At 49.0% G+C, this 16,869-nt stretch overlaps 2 protein-coding genes across 2 annotated transcripts; one reads left to right on the top strand and one right to left on the bottom strand.

The window, feature by feature from the left end:
- Window positions 1-837: 837 nt before the first annotated feature.
- Window positions 838-3,171, top strand: LOC105997451 (cytochrome b561 domain-containing protein 1). The gene is made up of 3 exons (XM_013031874.1): window positions 838-1,013; window positions 1,825-1,862; window positions 2,296-3,171. Exons 1-3 carry the CDS (start codon window positions 866-868, stop codon window positions 2,797-2,799), a joined length of 690 nt encoding a protein of 229 aa, XP_012887328.1. The 5' UTR covers window positions 838-865; the 3' UTR covers window positions 2,800-3,171.
- An 8,359-nt stretch (window positions 3,172-11,530) lies between these two features.
- On the bottom strand, window positions 11,531-16,643 carry Amigo1 (adhesion molecule with Ig-like domain 1). Its single transcript, XM_013031835.1, has 2 exons — window positions 16,590-16,643; window positions 11,531-16,202 (listed from the first exon to the last, which is right to left on the bottom strand). The coding sequence occupies exon 2, from the start codon at window positions 16,099-16,101 to the stop codon at window positions 14,620-14,622; it is 1,482 nt and encodes a 493-aa protein (XP_012887289.1). The 5' UTR covers window positions 16,102-16,202; window positions 16,590-16,643; the 3' UTR covers window positions 11,531-14,619.
- Between the last annotated feature and the right edge of the window lie 226 nt (window positions 16,644-16,869).

Raw genomic sequence — 16,869 nt, 5'->3', positions numbered from 1 at the left:
CTCAACCATGTAGCTTGATCTGGGTTGGTTAATACTCTCAAGATGTCCCGGATTTCTGTAGAGCTTGTTTTGGTCTTTCTTCCTGCACTATGGGTTTGCTCTTTAGGATGGAATAGAACCTCTCCCAGGTAGGACTCCATAGGTTGGCCTACGCTTTTTTGGAGGCAAGAGGGGGGAAAAGGCTGCAGAATTTGGGGCATGTAAGGCCCTGATTCCTCAGGATTACCTTGCTCCTCAGGGCTAAGCAGCTGTTGCAGACGTGGCAAGGGTTGGGAGTGCTCTAGTTCTTCCAAGTATCTCACTGGAGACCATTCTTGCTCTGGGTATGAGACTTGCAGCTCCCTCCTTCAGTCTTCAAACCAGAATTCACTTTACAAAGAACTATTTTTTTGTCCTTTCCTGTTGTTTTTCCTTGGCATTAAGGTAGGGAGAAATCTTGCTCCATAACAAGCAGAAGAGGAAATAGAAAAAGTAAGCAGCCTGGGAATACCAGTACTTCTGGAAAGCTGCTTAAAATACTCGAGTCAGGGTACCAAGTGTGTGATTTGGGGTTCACTGGAATCGGTAACCACAGATGTAATTTCCACAGGCTACTTGACGTAGAGCTCCTGGTATACAGATACAAAAGAAGGTGGACTGGGATCTCTCCCGTGGGTAGGTCAGGGTGTGGGGGACTTCCCCTGCCCCTCCCCCGGGCCGACATACTTTCCCCCCCAGCCCCCAGAGGGCGCTGTGAGTGCCTCGGCGGCGCTGCCGGCGGCTTCCCCGGGGAGGAGCCACTCCTGACAGCCGCCGCCGCCTCCGCGATCGCAAACCCGGAAGACGCCTCTAGCAGCTGGACTGTGCGGGCTGGCCCGGCGCAGCCATGCAGCCGCTGGAGGTAGATCTGGTTCCAGCACCAGCTAGGGAGCCGAGACTGACCCGCTGGCTGCGAAGAGGCAGCGGGATCTTGGCGCACCTGGTGGCTTTGGGCTTCACCATCTTTCTGACTGTTCTGTCCCGGCCAGGAACCAGTGAGTGCGCGGGGCGGGGCCAGGGAAGGGGGCGGAGCCGAGGTGCGGAGGGGCCGCGGCTGGGTGCGCCGGGAGCCGTGGAATGCGACCCCAGCCAGGGAGGGGCCCGGATGGAGAGGCTGAGGGCCTGTGGGCGGGGCTCGGGGGTCCTGGATGGGTGGGACTGTGGGTACGGGAAGGAGTGGGGGGCAAAGACTGGCTACTGAAAAGACTGAGCTAGTGCTTCATAAAACACGAGGCTCCTGTTGGAGGATAGTAGGGAAGGAAAGTGATTGAGGTCTACACTAGGACTGGGCTGGTAGCCAAGAAGTGCCAGTTGGGGAAACCCAACCCAAGTGGAGGTGTGTGTACTGGGAGGCACTCTTGGTGGCCTTAGCCCCTTGGCAGCTCCCTTTTGCCCAAATTTTCTGGTTGTTATTGTTTAGTATTTTTAATTTTTTAAAATTTATTTATCTGTCCTGGGTCTTGAACTTCGGGCCTGGGTGTTCTCCCTGAGCTTCTTTTGCTCAAGGCTACCACTCTACCACTTCCGGTTTCTTCTAAGTATTGGAGAGTGTCAGGGACTTTCCTGCCTGGGCTGGCTTTGAACCGTGATCTTCAGATCTCAGACTCCTGAGTAGCTAGAATTACAGGTGTGGGCCACCGGCGCCCCATTTTCCTGATTTTTTTTTTTTTTTAAGTTAGGATTGGAGTTGGTATGCTGAATTTTCCCCTGTGGCCAGATTCTTTAAACTTCACCTAGCCATGGAGGTGGGAGTGGGGGAGAAAAACAATGGTGCCCAGCAATCAGCCTGTTCTCTTTGATTCTTAGGTCTTTTCTCTTGGCACCCCGTATTCATGGCCTTGGCGGTGAGTTTGGACTTCTATCTGCAACCGATTTGTTCGGATATGCTTAGCTTCTCCACTGGGGAAGAATCCTGTTTTCAGGAAGCTCAGCCTTTCTAAGGCTTAGAGAGGTGGGAAAGACAACTAGGGCCCCATCTTTCAAGAATTGGGGAAAATGAAGGGTTGAGAGGGTAGGGGGATGTGGAACGTATTTCTCTACAGGTGTCTATAAGAAGCTGTGGAAGGGGTATTATTAAGTCATTTCCCTCACAATTCAGGAAGAAGTTTAACATCTGCAGTTTTACTGGTCAAGAAATGGCCTGAGTAAGGCAGTTCCAGTTAGAAGTCCTTTAGCCTTCACCCTTTATCTTCTTTGGTTAGATGTATAATAATACCTCCTTTTTTCTCAGGCCTCCAAACAGACCTGAGGCTCACTAGCCCTCTCCTGTATTCACAGTTCTGCCTCTGCATGGCTGAATCCATCCTACTCTTCTCTCCTGAATACTCCTTGTTCCTCTTCTGTTCCCGAAAGGCCCGAATCCGACTCCACTGGGCAGGGCAGACCCTGGCCATCCTCTGTGCTGCCCTGGGCCTGGGCTTCATCATCTCCAGCAAGATCCGAAGTGAGCTGCCCCACCTGGAATCCTGGCACAGCTGGGTAGGAGTTCTGACAATGCTGGTCAGTGGTGGCCAAGCACTGTGTGGGCTTTGCCTCCTTTGTCCCCGAGCAGCCAGGGTCTCAAGGGTAGCTCGTCTCAAGCTCTATCATCTGACATGTGGACTGGTTGTCTACCTGATGGCTACAGTAACAGTGCTTCTGGGCATGTATTCAGTGTGGTTCCAAGCCCAGATCAAAGGTGCAGCTTGGTATCTGTGCCTAGCACTGCCCTTGTACCCAGCCCTGGTAATTATGCACCAGATCTCTAGATCCTATTTGCCAAGGAAGAAAATGGAAATTTGAGTGCCTCCAAACACGGACTCTAGGTGGGACACTTACCTTGGACTTCAGTGGTTCCTTGGTGATATTTAAGGGACCCATTTCAGAAGTGGCCAAGTTTTTGCACTTTCTGGGCCAAAGGCTACAAAAACCCAGGTTGCTCTTGTTGAAGGATGATCCAGGTGACCAAAATGGGGGAATGTATTGAGCACAGTGGAATGTGATAGAGAACTTCAGCATGAAGCCTCTACTCGTGATAGACAACAGACTTACTAGGTGGTGGTGGAGGTGATGGTGGTGGCAATTTCTTATCTGTATTTCTAATGTAAAGTCGAGATCCTATAAGTTATGAATGGAAGCCATGGATATTTGCCCCCACCTCTTAAACTTTTTTTTTTTTTTTTGCTAGTCTGGGGCTTGAACTCAGGGCTTGGGCACTGTCCCAGAGTTTTTGTGTGCAAGGCTAGCACTCTACTACTTGAGCCATACCTCCGCTTCTGGCTTTTTTTGGGTAGTCAATTGGAAATGAGAGTCTTATGGACTTTCCTGCCTGGCCTCGCCTCAAACCTTAGCCCTCAGATCTCAGCCCCCTGTTTCGCTAGGATTACAGGCATGTGCCACTGGAATCTGGCTGTTTACGTTTTGGGGTTTGTATTTTTTTGAGACAAAGTCTCACTGTGCAGCCAAAGCTGACCTGTAATCACTATTTAGTCCTGTTTGGCCTCAAACTCAACCTCTTCCTGCTTCAGCCTCCCAAGTGCTAGGATTACAGATCCTGTATCACCATACCAGGTTGGGTACCTCTTGAGAAAGCAATGTGATGCTTCTCTTTAGGCTCTATTACATAACTAACCTTAGGTAAGTTCCATATCTCAGGACTTCAGTTTCCTCATCTGTGAAAGTTTTTAAGCAATCTCTTAAGTCCCTTCTATCTCTAATATTCAGTATCAGTCGATATCACTGAAGACTCTCCTAGCTGTGGACCACGTGGACCACTTAGCAGACTCAGGATGTAATTCATTCTCCGTTTACTTTCCTGGAGGGACAAATCTGCCCTTGTAGCCCTTCAGAAATTGAAGCTGATATGGCCTCTGGAACAGAGCTCTAAAGGTCAGGCTCTGTGGAAAGAAAGAGTTCAAGAGAGTGTCTTCTGTTTTGTTTTGTTGGCTGTGGGGCTTGAACTCTGGACCTGGGCGCTGTCCCTCAGCTCTTCAGCTCAAGGCTAGCGCTCTACCACTTACGCCACATCACCCCTTCTGGCTTTTTCTGTTTATGTGGTGCTGAGGAATCGAACGCAGGGCCTCATGCATGCAAGGCAAGCATTCTACCACTGAGCCAACTTCCCAACCCAGTTTTCTGAACTTTTAAGACAGTAAAGGCACTAAAGTCACTTTAAAGTTTATGGAGGAACAGGGGAAAATCAGATTAACCAAGCCTTTGGCTCCTGGATGACTCCTTCCCTCAGCTAAGAACTTCCTTTAGCTTACCTGAGAATCTGGGCCATACATAGTCCCTGGGTGTGCTGTCCCATATCCATTCTCAGGGCAAAGTAGTCCTAAGCATCTTGTGCTTTTTGCCTTTCTTAGGGTCTTGCCTTAGCTCATTGTTCATGGAACAATTCCAAAGGTTTTAGAACAAATAAGGATCAAGGAAGTGGGTGGAGCTCTTCTGATCCAAGGAAAATAGAGACTCCCTGGTTCCTCTTCTCCCCATCATTTAAGCTTTCCTTAGTAGTCTCCTGTTAGAAATTTGGCCTAAGAGGGGCTGTGTTCAGTGCCACTGGCAAATGAGGGCTGTGCTCTCTTTCCTGTAGAGACCCCTCCTTAATCCAGCTAAAAGTATTTCCCCCAGACTGCCCTTGGCAGTGAGGGCTGAATGCCAGACTAGTTAGCTGTGGTCTGGCTTAGTCTGGGAGATGAGACCTTCATAAATTATGGCAAGGACTGAAAACAGTTGAACCATGAAAAGCTGCTATGCAGATTTCTATGCAGGGAGACTGAATCCATTGGGAACTCTGGGAGGCCTGGGTGGAAGGGCTAGAGCTCTGTTTTGGGGGACCCTGGAGGGGTGTTCTCAATGTCAGTATCAAACATCCCAAGCCTTCTCAGGATTCAAGGCCCTCTCCAGGTGGCTGGGAAGTAGGAGGGCTGGTGTGATTCAATAGCACAGGAATGCCTTCCTGAGTGAGATGGATTTCCCTGGAGCGCTCTTAACACTAGGTGTCTGAAAGAAACCCCTGCAGTCCAGAGGTGATTGCTTGTGTCTCTTTCAGTGTCTCCATCCGGCATGATAAGAACTTGGAAGAAGTGATTATGAGGCTGCATGGAGTAAATTTTCACCTGGGGATACTCGATCCAGCACTTCCATCATAGCAGGGTTGTGGGGGAGGGAGTGTCATCTCCTCTTGTATATACATGCCGAGCCAGGAAGAGTTCACCAGCTTGCTCTAAGAGCAAGCAGGAGATGCCAGGGAAGCCTGAGCTTGTCTGAGGTGTTGCTCCTCCCAGGTGGTGCGGGGGGGCTGGTGGGCGGGTGGGCAGGCGTGCTGACAGCCGGCAGTTTGCGTGGGCTGTGCCATCTGATGTCTATTCCCAGCCCTGGGAGGAAGGAGAGTCATTTATATTCTGCAGGAGGAAAGGACCCAGCTGCTGCCTTTCTGACCAGCAGGCCTAGAGGGCAAGGGTATCGGGCAGAGGGAGAGTGAGCACAGGTGGTCGGTCTCCTGCTCAGCTGGGCCTGACTGCAGTATAAGGAATAGGTCACCAGGAGGAGCCCTTCTTCCTAGCAGGCCACATTGTGGGGGGGGGGGACTTCCCCTCCCTTCCTGTCTTTCCATTTCTCCCTGCATCACACCACCTGCCCTCATATCCAGGGGCAGCAGCTGGACAACCATTAGATTTTGGTGCCAGGACACTCTTCCTCCAGCTGGGATCTCAGTGGCTGTTGGCTGAATATGCCTCCTGGCCATGTGCTCCACTTGGCCTCCCCCCACTTCTCTGTATCGCCTAATGTATGGGGCACAAGCTGGGCTTTGAACATAAACCAGAGGTCTCAGGGGAGAAGCAAATGACTGATCTTTGCCCTTGTTCCCTGACTAGGGAAAGCTACTAGTAAGCAGCCTGTTTGGGGGGGGGGGGAAGGAGAAGCCTGCCATTTGCACAGATTTCCATATCAAGCTCACTAAGTCCTGATTCCATATTTGATTGTGTTCCAAGTTGATTATATTCAGACTCAACCTTGAGGACATTATAGCTTTGTATCCAAATCTGAATAGCAATGGGATTACATGTTCTGAGTTTGGATACCGCTCCCCAACCCCACTTGTTCCTGTAACCCCCCCCCATCCCTTGAGCCCCATCCGGGATGGGGGTGGTACTGAATGGCAGGAGCTCTATCTCCGAGGAAGTCTTCAGCCTCACCTCCTTGGCTGCCATCCCCATCCAAGACAGACTGCTATCGCTTGCCAGCCTGTGCCTCCTCTCCTCACCCCCGCACAAGACAGGCCACCTTTCCTCCTTCCCTGACAATGGCCTGTCCCTTCTTTTTTCATTGTCCCCATCCTGCCACCCCCATGCATGGCTGCTGCTGGTCTTGTTTTTCAAACCTCACTGTGGGAGATCCAGGCATCCTCCCTGAGCCAGCTGGCTGCTGTGCCAAGGCCTGTTCAGAGTTAATAATAATCATTAGTTGAATGGTGCTGGGGCCTTTCAGCTCTAGATCTCTAAGCACTCACAGGCTGAGTCAGCCAGCCCTAACCTTCCTCCTCTTCCTGGGCTGCAGAGTATAACAGGATGGGGAGGCGCTGTGGGAGAGGAGAGCCAGGATTCTCACAGTCTAGCCTTGCCTTGAGGCTGCTCTCCTCTGGGAATATGCACTGAGATTCTTCAATATGCTGGTAAGGCCTGTGCCCCTGTCAGAGGCTGAGATGTGTAGGGAACAGATGTGCTCAGTTAAGACTGGTAGTGGCAGAGGTAGCGGAACCTCTCCTACTTCTGCCCTTCCTTCTGCTTACCTGGCTTGGCTGATACCCTCATCTTTTCCTGTGCCCCTCTGCAAGCTTAGGAAACAATGATGCTAGCTGAATACCCCTAATGCCCTTGTGTCCGAGTGGCATAACAAGCCTGTGCATCATGAAAGGTGCTGGGAGTGCTGCTATCTGGGTTTACTCAGCCCTTAATGCTGATGGTGACTATGAGCAAACCACTGGCTACTCTGCCTACCTCACAGGGATGTTGTGAGGGTTACAAGAGAGAATGAATGTTAACAGGCACTGAATATCAAAACACTAAACACATATAAACCGGTGGTGTTATGTTGTCTTTTTCTCTCTCATTGAGCCTGGATCTGGGCCTTGCTTCCTAGACAGATGATAAACCTCTGAGGATAATGACGCTCGGAGGGACCCATGCTTCAGAAAGGTTGTGCTGCCATTGTAAGAAAACACAGACACATTTCTTCTAGATTCAAGGTCAGCCCTTACCCCTCCTGCCACAAATGCTACCAAGGCAATGACTAGTGAGGTTTGCACTATGTGCTCCCTGCCTGGGGCTCTCAAGTCACCAGGCTGGCTGCAATATCTTATATGAGTACAATTATTCCCAAGCCTTGCCTGAAATACCAGGAGCTCATCTTTGACAGGAGCTTCTGGTTACAAATTATCTAATGTGAATCTCTTTTCCCTTAATTCTGTCTGAATAGGAGGAGCAATAGTAGCTAAAACTGCAGGCCATCCTGGCAGTCTGGTTTGCCCTCTGACCCTCATGCTGGGCCACAGAACTATGAGGACATGGCTCTTGTCTTCCAGGGGGCTACAACCTGGTTTCCTTCCACCTTTCCCAGGCTATTGAAATAGGATCACTCCCTTCTTGGGACTTTATCAGAATTGCACAAGCATGTACGCACACACACATTCCACATCCACACATGCCTGCTACAAAAAGTTTTGTTTAAATTTTAAATCAGAGGGTACTTTCCATTCCATTTGTCTGAGAGTAGGCTATAGTCGGGACTAGAGTAAAAGCAGAGAGGCAGAAACAGCAGCAGCAGAGGCTGGAGTATTCATTTTTTTATCTTTTTTTTCTGTCCTGGGATTCAGGAATTAACACTAGTTAGGCTTTGTGAGCCTACCTGTAGCCATTTTGTCGATATGGGCACAAATAAGACAGATGCTGAATGATGGGAGGCAGTGCCCCAGAACTATCCTAGAGCCTGGCTGGAAGTAGACAGTATCAACACTGAGCTGGGCTTAACATAAGCACAAATGACCTCTAGTAGCCTATCCCCACCCTGCTGACTGGGCTAGGCACCAGTATGGTCAGTCCATTAATCCAGCTGCTCTTATCACAATTTCTCAGATGAGATGGGTGCTGGTGGCTCACACCTGTAATCCTAACTACTCAGGAGGCTAAGATTTGAGATTAAAGTTTGAAGCCAGCCTAGGCAGGAAAATCCATAAGACTCTTATCTCCAATTAACTACCAGAAAACTGGAAGTGGCACGGTGGCTCAAAAAGAGTGCTAGCCTTGAATGAAAAAGATCAGGAACAATGCCCAGGATCCAAGTTCAAGCCCTATGACTGGAGAAAAAAAGAATTTCTCAGTTGAGTTTTAACCTCTCTTAGAAGCAGATTATGGAAACATTTCAGGCTGTTCTGTGGTTTGAGGAGTCATCTCTGTTTCACTGCACATGTACTAAGTGGCCCCTGTTTTTAAAGCAGATCCCCCATTACTTCAAAGTTTATTCTAAGGATACTCAGTCCAGCTCAGGCCCATATTTAAAGCAAACTATGACCAAGGGAGCAGTGGGAGGTGAGAGAGAAAGAAGTACAAAGTACTACCTAACCCCAGGCCTCCCTAGCCTGTGTTTGCATGCACACACACTTACTGGCACACACACACTGACCTTATTTATGCCTAAGTATGCAATGGCACCTGGAAGTCACACTGCAGGCCTTCATGTACTCATTTTCTCAGCCCACAACTCTGTGTCTTTTGTGCTCTGGGGACTGTAGCCAGTCTGAGTAGATTAAAAGGCCTCAGTAGACTAGATAGCAGCCTAAGTATCACAGCATTTAATACTTTCCACCTGTCAGTATATTAGCCTGATAAACACACCTTATTGGCAGCTGCCTTAGCTATTCTCAAGTCCTAGGAAAGTCTCACTGTGATCTAACCAGAAAAACCAATTGTCCCACTGCAGGCTGTGAGCTTTTTCTGCCTTGAGGGTAGGGTGAAGTTTTGCTACTGGTTGCCTGGGAAAACAGATAAGTGGTACAAATGCAGAAAAAGGAAGAGTTGAGAGACCAGGTGGAGGGACTGGGCCATGTATCAAATTCTTATTTTCTGCTCTAAAAGACAACTGACACATTGTCCTCCCTTAGAACCTGTGAACTGCTGGGGGAGTACTATAAGACATGGCAGAAAAAATTGCACATCTTGGCCAGGTTCTAGGGACATTTTGGTAACTTATGGGCAGGGCAGGGCAGGAAGGGAGACATCCATAGACTTTCTTTGGAAAATGGAAAGAGGAGAGAGGAGTACCAAAACTCCTGAGCTCAGACCCAGACAACAGAGAACACCAAGTCGTCTCCAATCCTTTCTCTTTATCAGCTTAATTCTCTTGGACAATTTGTTATCCGTACAAAAACTGCTTTGCAAATTTTAAAAACAAACAAGCAAACATACAAATGTGGACTACCGGAGAGAAGCTATGACACTAATAACTCTCATTTCATTGATTATCAAGGTTGATTTGTCTGATGTGGCTGGTTGTGAGGTACCTCTATCTCTTACTCAATTGTTTCTCCCAAAGTGAAGAAGACAGTTTTTCAGAAGAAGCCTTTTGACTGAAAATCTATAAATGTAGAGATTAATTATGCAATTGCTGATTTCAATGTGTATTTTTTTGTAAATCAGACTGGTCTGGAACTCACAATCTTCCTCCCAAACTCCCAAATGCTAATATTACAGGTGTGAACCACCACTCTAGGCCAAATTCTGATTTCTTAAAATTTCTTTTTTCCTTATGACAAGCCCTCTTCCCCTTTGGAATTTACCATGATGGTCCCTTTCAGAATTTCCAAGAGAGTAGCTAAAGAATTTGGCTTGGTCAGAGTGCATAATCTAATCCAATTTATAGTAGTCTATGTATTTTTTTAAGGATTGCTTTATTACATTATACAGAATGGCTAGGACACACTAAAATGTCAAAAACTATTAATCTACCTATTAGGTATACTTCCAGCCTAAAATGGTTACCATTCACAACATGAAAATATACTGGGAATAATCTAAATTATATGAAAGTGAGCTGTTTCCTGCCATTAAAAAAAACCCAATCTAGAATATTCCCATAGTGTCATTAGTAAGTCCACTCTAGACTTTTTTTTTTCCTGTCCTGGGATTTGAACTCAGGGTCTGAGTGCTGTCCCTGAGCTTTTGTGTTCAAGGCTAGTACTCTACCATTTTGGGCCACAGATCGATTTCCACCTTTTTTTGGTATGTTTCCTGTCCAGGCTGACTTTGAACCATGATCCTCAGATCTTAGTCTCCTGAGTAACTAAGATTATAATATGAGCCACCAACACTCAGTTGTAGCTAGATTTTTAAAAGAATTGTGCAAGGAGGTACCTCTCTCCCCTGCAAAGAGCCAGGAAGTCTTCATCATCTATAAGTTTTAACCCAGGCTGTAAGATATCAATAATCTTGCTTGCTAAAGTGCTGGTCACAAATCTGTTTTAGAGGTTGGTAAACTATGGTCTGTTGGCCAAGCCAGCTCATTGCCTGGTTTTCTGTGATGTGTGAGCTAATAATTATTTTTAAATGGTTGAGGAAAACTCAAAAATTAAAATTCTAGGGGCTGGGAAGGTGGCTCAGTGGTAGAGTGCTTGCCTCGCATGCATGAGGCCCTGGGTTCGATTCCTCACCACCACATAAACTGAAAAAGCCAAAAGTGGCACTGTGGCTCAAATGGTAGAGCACTAGCCTTGAGATGAAAAGCTGAGGGACAGTGCCCAGGCCCAGAGTTCAAGCCCCATGACCAACAAAAATAAATAAGTTAAAATCCTAAAATAATTCAAAATTTCATGTCAATAAATAAAATCTCACCGGATGCTGTAGTTTTGCTATGATTTGCATGTACTGAAAGCTTTATCCCTGTGGTAGAAGTATTGAAAGGAAGAGGTGGAGCCTAATGAGAGGAAGTTAGGTCACTGTAAGCATCACCCACGCCTGTGACACCTAGATCTGTCTGATCATGCCAGTCAGCTCTTCTACATGCTCTACCACCATTATCATGCCAACCATCATGAGGGGCTTATCAAAAGCCAACTCAATAGGCCTGTCTAATCTTTAACTTCATCTTCAAAACTATAAGCTAAATAAATCTCTTTTCTTTATGGAATACTCAGCTTTGTGTGTTTTGTTTTAGCAACTGAAAATGGACTAATATTCTGAAACAGAACCACAATCACTCATTTATATACTGTCTGTAGATGTTTTCTTGCTATAGTAGCAAGCTAAGGTCTGATAGGATGTGTAGCCTATAAAGCCCACACTGTTAACTACCTGGCTTGTAACAGAAAAGTTTGCTGACCCCAGTCTATATCTTAATGCCTATTGTGGAGTTTACCTATGACTTTATAACAGCACTTAAAGATTCCCTCCCTACACAAGTCACACTCTTCTGAGGTACACTGAACCCCACCCATAGGATGAAAAGATAAATAAACCAACCACAGACTGTGCCAGAACAGAGACTCAAGCCAGGTTTAATGGTTATTGTCTAGTTTCCAGAGCCTAGAGGCTCTGAGGTTTGCCAGCCTGGAAATACACAATGGAGAGGAACAGGGTCCTGGACACAGGAAAAGGAAGCACAGAGATAACACACACAAAACAAGTCAACTGGCTTTGTGCTCCCCAGCTGGGGTGCACCCTCTCTTTGCGGCCCCCATAAATACAGGCAAAGAAAAAGATCACGAATAATTACATAGACATATTGTAGAGCCCTGTCATATTCTGTCTCCAGGGACACCTGCTTTCTGGGAGACATGTCTGGTTTATGGGTGTAAGGTAAGGAGGAGAGGAGGAGGAGATCTCTCACTCTTAAAACCACACATGGCAGTTTCCTACCCAGGGTTCTAAGGAGCTCAGGTATGTTGAGTATTCAGTCCCCCAGGTAGAAAGCTGCCTGTGGGTTCTACCAACTGAAAGCTCAAGAGGCCAGGGAGTTCTCTTGGTGGGGCAGCCAGGCACATCTTCAAGGTGTCTCAAACTAGGAACCAAATTAGTGGATGAAGTCAGGGAGAGTTAGAGCTGCTTCTGATCCTCAGGAGCTCAGCTAGAATGTTCCAGAAGGCCTTCTTCATTTGACGTCCACTTTAAAAGGATTCAGAGACCTAGATAAGGAAACTGCAACATGAAGAGCGATTTCCCCATGTTTCCTGATAAATCTGAGGTGAGAATCCTGTTCCTATAGCTCTACTGACAATAATCCTCAAATGTCTCTGAAAAACAACCAGGTAACTTTCCTGTCCTATCTGTCTGTAGTAGGACAGTTAACATAGGAAAGACAACTCACAGCTGCTTGGTCTTCTACCAGTTTCCTTTGTGGTGTCTCATTGCTCTTGTTCAATGTCTTATATGTATAGTCTTTTAAGAGAGGTCTCCAAGGGTTCTAAAGAACCAGTTGGTGCCTCACCACCATTCTCCCAAGGTCTCCAACCCATGGTGCCCCTCGTCTCCAGTGATTCAGAGCCCTGGAAATATGGGTGAAGATTCAAGGTGTTCAGAAATTAAAGTACAAATGACTGTGTATTTGAGGAGCCTGGCATGATCACTGTCTCTCCTACGGCACAAGAAAGTTGTGCATGGAGTGCACATAGATGGAGACCATTCTGAGAGTACTGGCATTAGTGGGCAGTACAGATTGACTGTCCTGGTGGAGGTCAAGGTGCTGGTGTGCATGCATACCTATGAGCATGCATACCTATGAGCATGCAACTACTTGAGGGGATTTTGCTGCACCTTGCTCTAGACAAAACTAGGTTACTAAGAAAGAATGAACAGCAACCTTGAGATCCCAGGAACAGACAAGGAGAAGATGTTTACTTCCTAGTCTTAATAGGCGGCCTAAGCATCAGGCCCTCCTAGCAAACAGCCCTCACCCACAGGCAAATAACACCCCTTGGAACCTAAGAAGCAGGTCAGAAAATGAGAGGACCTGGAGAACTTCCAATGGACAGGAAACATGGGAGAGAAAAGACACTGAAAAAGACCAACATCAGAGAACATTTTCACCTTTTCCATGATCACCTCCCTGCTGAAACTATGTACAGCCACTTCCTGGGCCTATAGTACAGTCAAAGGGAGAAGTCAAGGGGAGGCCAGCTTCATACCTACAGTATTAAGCAACCTTGGATGGAACCTAAGACTGTTGGACTTATGCTTTTTATGTTGCCCTGGCCTATCAGCCACAATCACACAGACTTCTAGCTGAGAGCAATGGCATGGCAGAACTTTGCTTCTGAAAGTTCAGTGCCACAGATCATCTCTGCTACAGGATATCCTGTAGCTCGGGAGAAGTAAACTCAAGCCCCACTCGAAAAAGCCATTCTGGGACAGAAATCACCCAGTTTCAGCCCCTCCAATAACAAAAATCCCATGCTTTTGGTTTTGTGGCAGCAATGAAATCTCTAAGGGAAGCAAATCAACCTTGGCAACACAGAGGAGACACATACTGGGCCCCTTCCATCTCCCAGCCTGGTCAAAAACCACACTTCTCTGGACTCCTCCCTCTGCAGCACAGCATAATAGGGAAAACTCAGGACCCCACCTGAGCTTGCTAAGAAGACAGAATGAAGAGATGGCTTACATGGAAAACCAGGTAGGTGTAGCTGGCTGCTACATCACAGAGGCCGCTGTACCCTTCCCCTTCTGGTGGAGTGGCCCACTTACCATACCTGTGGCAGCCTTCCACACAAGCTCTGCCTTCAGCAGACCCCATTCTGGACTGACACACAAAGGCTGGGAATCAAATGTTATCTAGGGCTTTCCTAGCTGAAGGAATTCCCCTATTTGGAATTTAACTCCATCTGCAAGTGTTGTGCTGGCACCTATGTTGTAAGGACCCTTTCGTTCCTGCCATACCTATCTGTGTCACTTGTCCTGGAACAAGACACAGATTCTGTGACCCACACTGTTACCTTTCCTAACAGGCAAGAGGCCAGACTCCTGCAAAGATCCATCCATCCAGGGCTCATGGGGAAAGAAGGCAGCTTTAATGGGAAGTCTCACTGCAGCCTTCTGGAGTGTTACTGATCCAGGTATTGCCTTTTCCTGACTCAATTTCCAAGTTTTTTGTTTTTTTTTTTTCAATACCTTAACCAGCAGCTTCCCCAACATGGCTCCTGGGAAGGCTCCCCCAACACACACAACTTCCCAGGTGTGGGTGGAGACAGAAAAAAAAATGTTTTTTCAAATGGTTTTCTCTTAAGGAGCTAGAGATGACCTCAAAAGAGTTTAGGGAATCTGTTCTTCCCCTCACCCCTTTCTCATTTTCCAGCCAGCCCAGACACGTTCCTCTTTCTTCCTCTACCACACTGAGAATTGCCAAGGCTTTGGACAGGGGTGTAGCATTTGCCTGAGGATTAATATGCCCATATTTGTAACTCTAGGCAGCCACACCCTTATTGGGATCCTGCCTACTGTCTGTGCCCGTGACCAATTCCCTGGAGGTCAGGAGGAACCCACTCCCTTGGGCAGCCAGCCCTCTCTTCCATCCCCTCATAGCCTTCAGGGGTGCATTACCTCTCCTGGGGCAAAAATCTCCCCAACCAACCTATCCTGCTCACACCACAATGGGCGTATCAGAGAAGACTGAGCTGACCGATTCTGGATCTGACATCCTCCGTTGACCCTTTCCGGTTGCTTCGGGCACCGGCAGAGTGTTGCCTGGCTTGAGCTTGCCGTTTTGACCCTGCCCAGGTCCAGCAGGTTCCAGGAAGGCCACCCTCCGGTCAAAACCATCATCTTTGTCCCCGCCAGCCATAGGATCGTGGTTGGGTGTGGTACTAAGCATGGAAGAGCTGAGACTATCTCCTTGATGGCTAGAAGGCTTCTCTACACCCCGGCACCAGCAGCGGCAAGGGGTGAGGTACAGGTATATGAGGACCAGGACCACACTGAGGATACAACCCACTAGTGTGGTATAAGCTGTATTGAGGGTGTCATGGTGTCCATGCGAGGTGACGTTGTACACTTTCAACTCCACTGACAGGGTCTCATTGAAAGTCTCCCCCATGGCATAGCAGGTATACACACCCCCATCCTGAATCTGCACTTGCTCGAAATGAAGGTTGCCTTCCTCTGACACTGTCACTGTGCTATTGGCCCCCTGATTTAGCACCCGTTCATTGTTTGGTGTCACCCACACCTTGGTCATCCCCTGCTGCTTGGTGTCACACGTGATGGTTAAGCTGTCACCCAGGTGGGCCTCCCAGGCACTCTCCTTGTACTCGCTGCAATTGAGGAAATCCATGTTGAAGATATTGTGCAGCTTCTTGGAATACACGCAGTACAAATCCTCCTGAAAGTCCATCACAGAACTCAGCTGCCGGTACTGCCAGTGTGAAAAGAGCTGGTAAAGCTGGCAGGTGCATTGCAAGGGGTTGTTGTGTAGGTACAGCCCATTCTTGACCCACGCTGGCAGCTTCTGCAGGTCGCTCAGTGGCAAGGTCTTCAGCTTGTTGGAAGAGAGATCCAGAAGCATTAGTTTTGGTAGTTTGTTTCCTTCCTTGACCAATTCCAGAGGGAAGCGGGAGATCTGGTTCTGGCTCAAGTAGAGTTTCTGCAGCTGGACCATGTCGTCGAAAGCGTAGCGGTCCACCGTCACGATGTGGTTATTGTAGAGCAGCAGTACCTCCAGTTGTTGCAGCTCGCTGAACAGGAATTCGTCCAGCGTGCGCAGTTGGTTGGAGGAGAGGTCCAGATAGCGCAGATTGGGTACTGGGGAAAAGGCCTCGGAGGAGATGAAATTCAGGTGGTTGTGGCTCAGGAGCAGGGAATGCAGGTGGGTGAGGCGCGTGGAGGTCCACTCAGCCCGAAGGCGGCTCAGGTTGTTGTGGCTGAGGTCCAGCAGTGCGGTGTAGCTGGGTAAGGAGTGGGGCACGTTGGGCAGCTTCTGCTTGGAGCAGCTGAGAATGTTGCTGGCGCACAGGCAGTCGGTAGGACAGCTCACCACAGGTCGCCCAGCTCTGGCCACTTCAAAGAGGAGCAGGAACAAGGACAGCAGCAGGAGCCAGAGGCCTCGAAGATCACGCTGGGGTTGCATAGTGTCCCTGGGGAGGGCCAGGTAGGCCACCACCGGAAGGTCTGGGAGGAGGTCACCCCGGCATGTTCTGGGGAGTAGGGGTGGGTCACTTTCACCACAGGCTTGAAAGAAAACAGGATGGATTTGTTGTCAACCGGGAACTCTGGACGGAGGGACCACCACTCCCACTTTTCTCCTCCTCCCCTTCCCCCACCCCTCTGGGGTAGGAGAGAGAGGACGGGTTACCAGGTAGTTCTCGGGCACTGTGGAGACAAGCGAGGGGCTCAAAACACGGGGAGGGGGGCAGAAGAGCAAGCGGGCCCAAGGGGCCTACGGGGTTGGGATGGCGGGTGGGGGTGGGATTCTGCACAGGAGGTCGGGGGTCACAGGGACGGCCCGCGCTGGGTCCGGAGGGCCTTTGGGGAGGAGCCGAGGGAAGGTCTAAAGGTTGGGTAGGACGCGTCCTGACGGGGTGGAGACTCCCCCCCTGGAACCTCGGATCACTGCACCTGCTCAGCGAGGATCTGTCTCAGCCCATGGCCGGTCCGGGAGCTCCGTCGCGGCCTCCCCCGGCGGCGGGCGCCTCACCGGCCGGCCTGTCACGGCGCCCGCTTTTACGCAGGAGCCCGCGCCCGGCAACGCCGCCGCGGTGGGGGAACCAGCCCCTCCGCTCCCTTCTCCTCTCTCGCGCCGCCGCCTCGAACCGCGACACCCACCGGAGCCCACCAAAGACGGCCGCCGCCTCCGGATCCGCCGGGCCCGGCGGGGATCCACGCGGGGAGCGGGAAG

The sequence above is a fragment of the Dipodomys ordii genome, unplaced genomic scaffold, assembly GCF_000151885.1.
Source record: "Dipodomys ordii isolate 6190 unplaced genomic scaffold, Dord_2.0 Scaffold146, whole genome shotgun sequence".
Classification (NCBI taxonomy): Eukaryota; Metazoa; Chordata; class Mammalia; order Rodentia; family Heteromyidae; genus Dipodomys; species Dipodomys ordii.
Note: the sequence above shows the minus strand (reverse complement) of the source record. Positions and strands in the feature narration are given on the sequence as shown.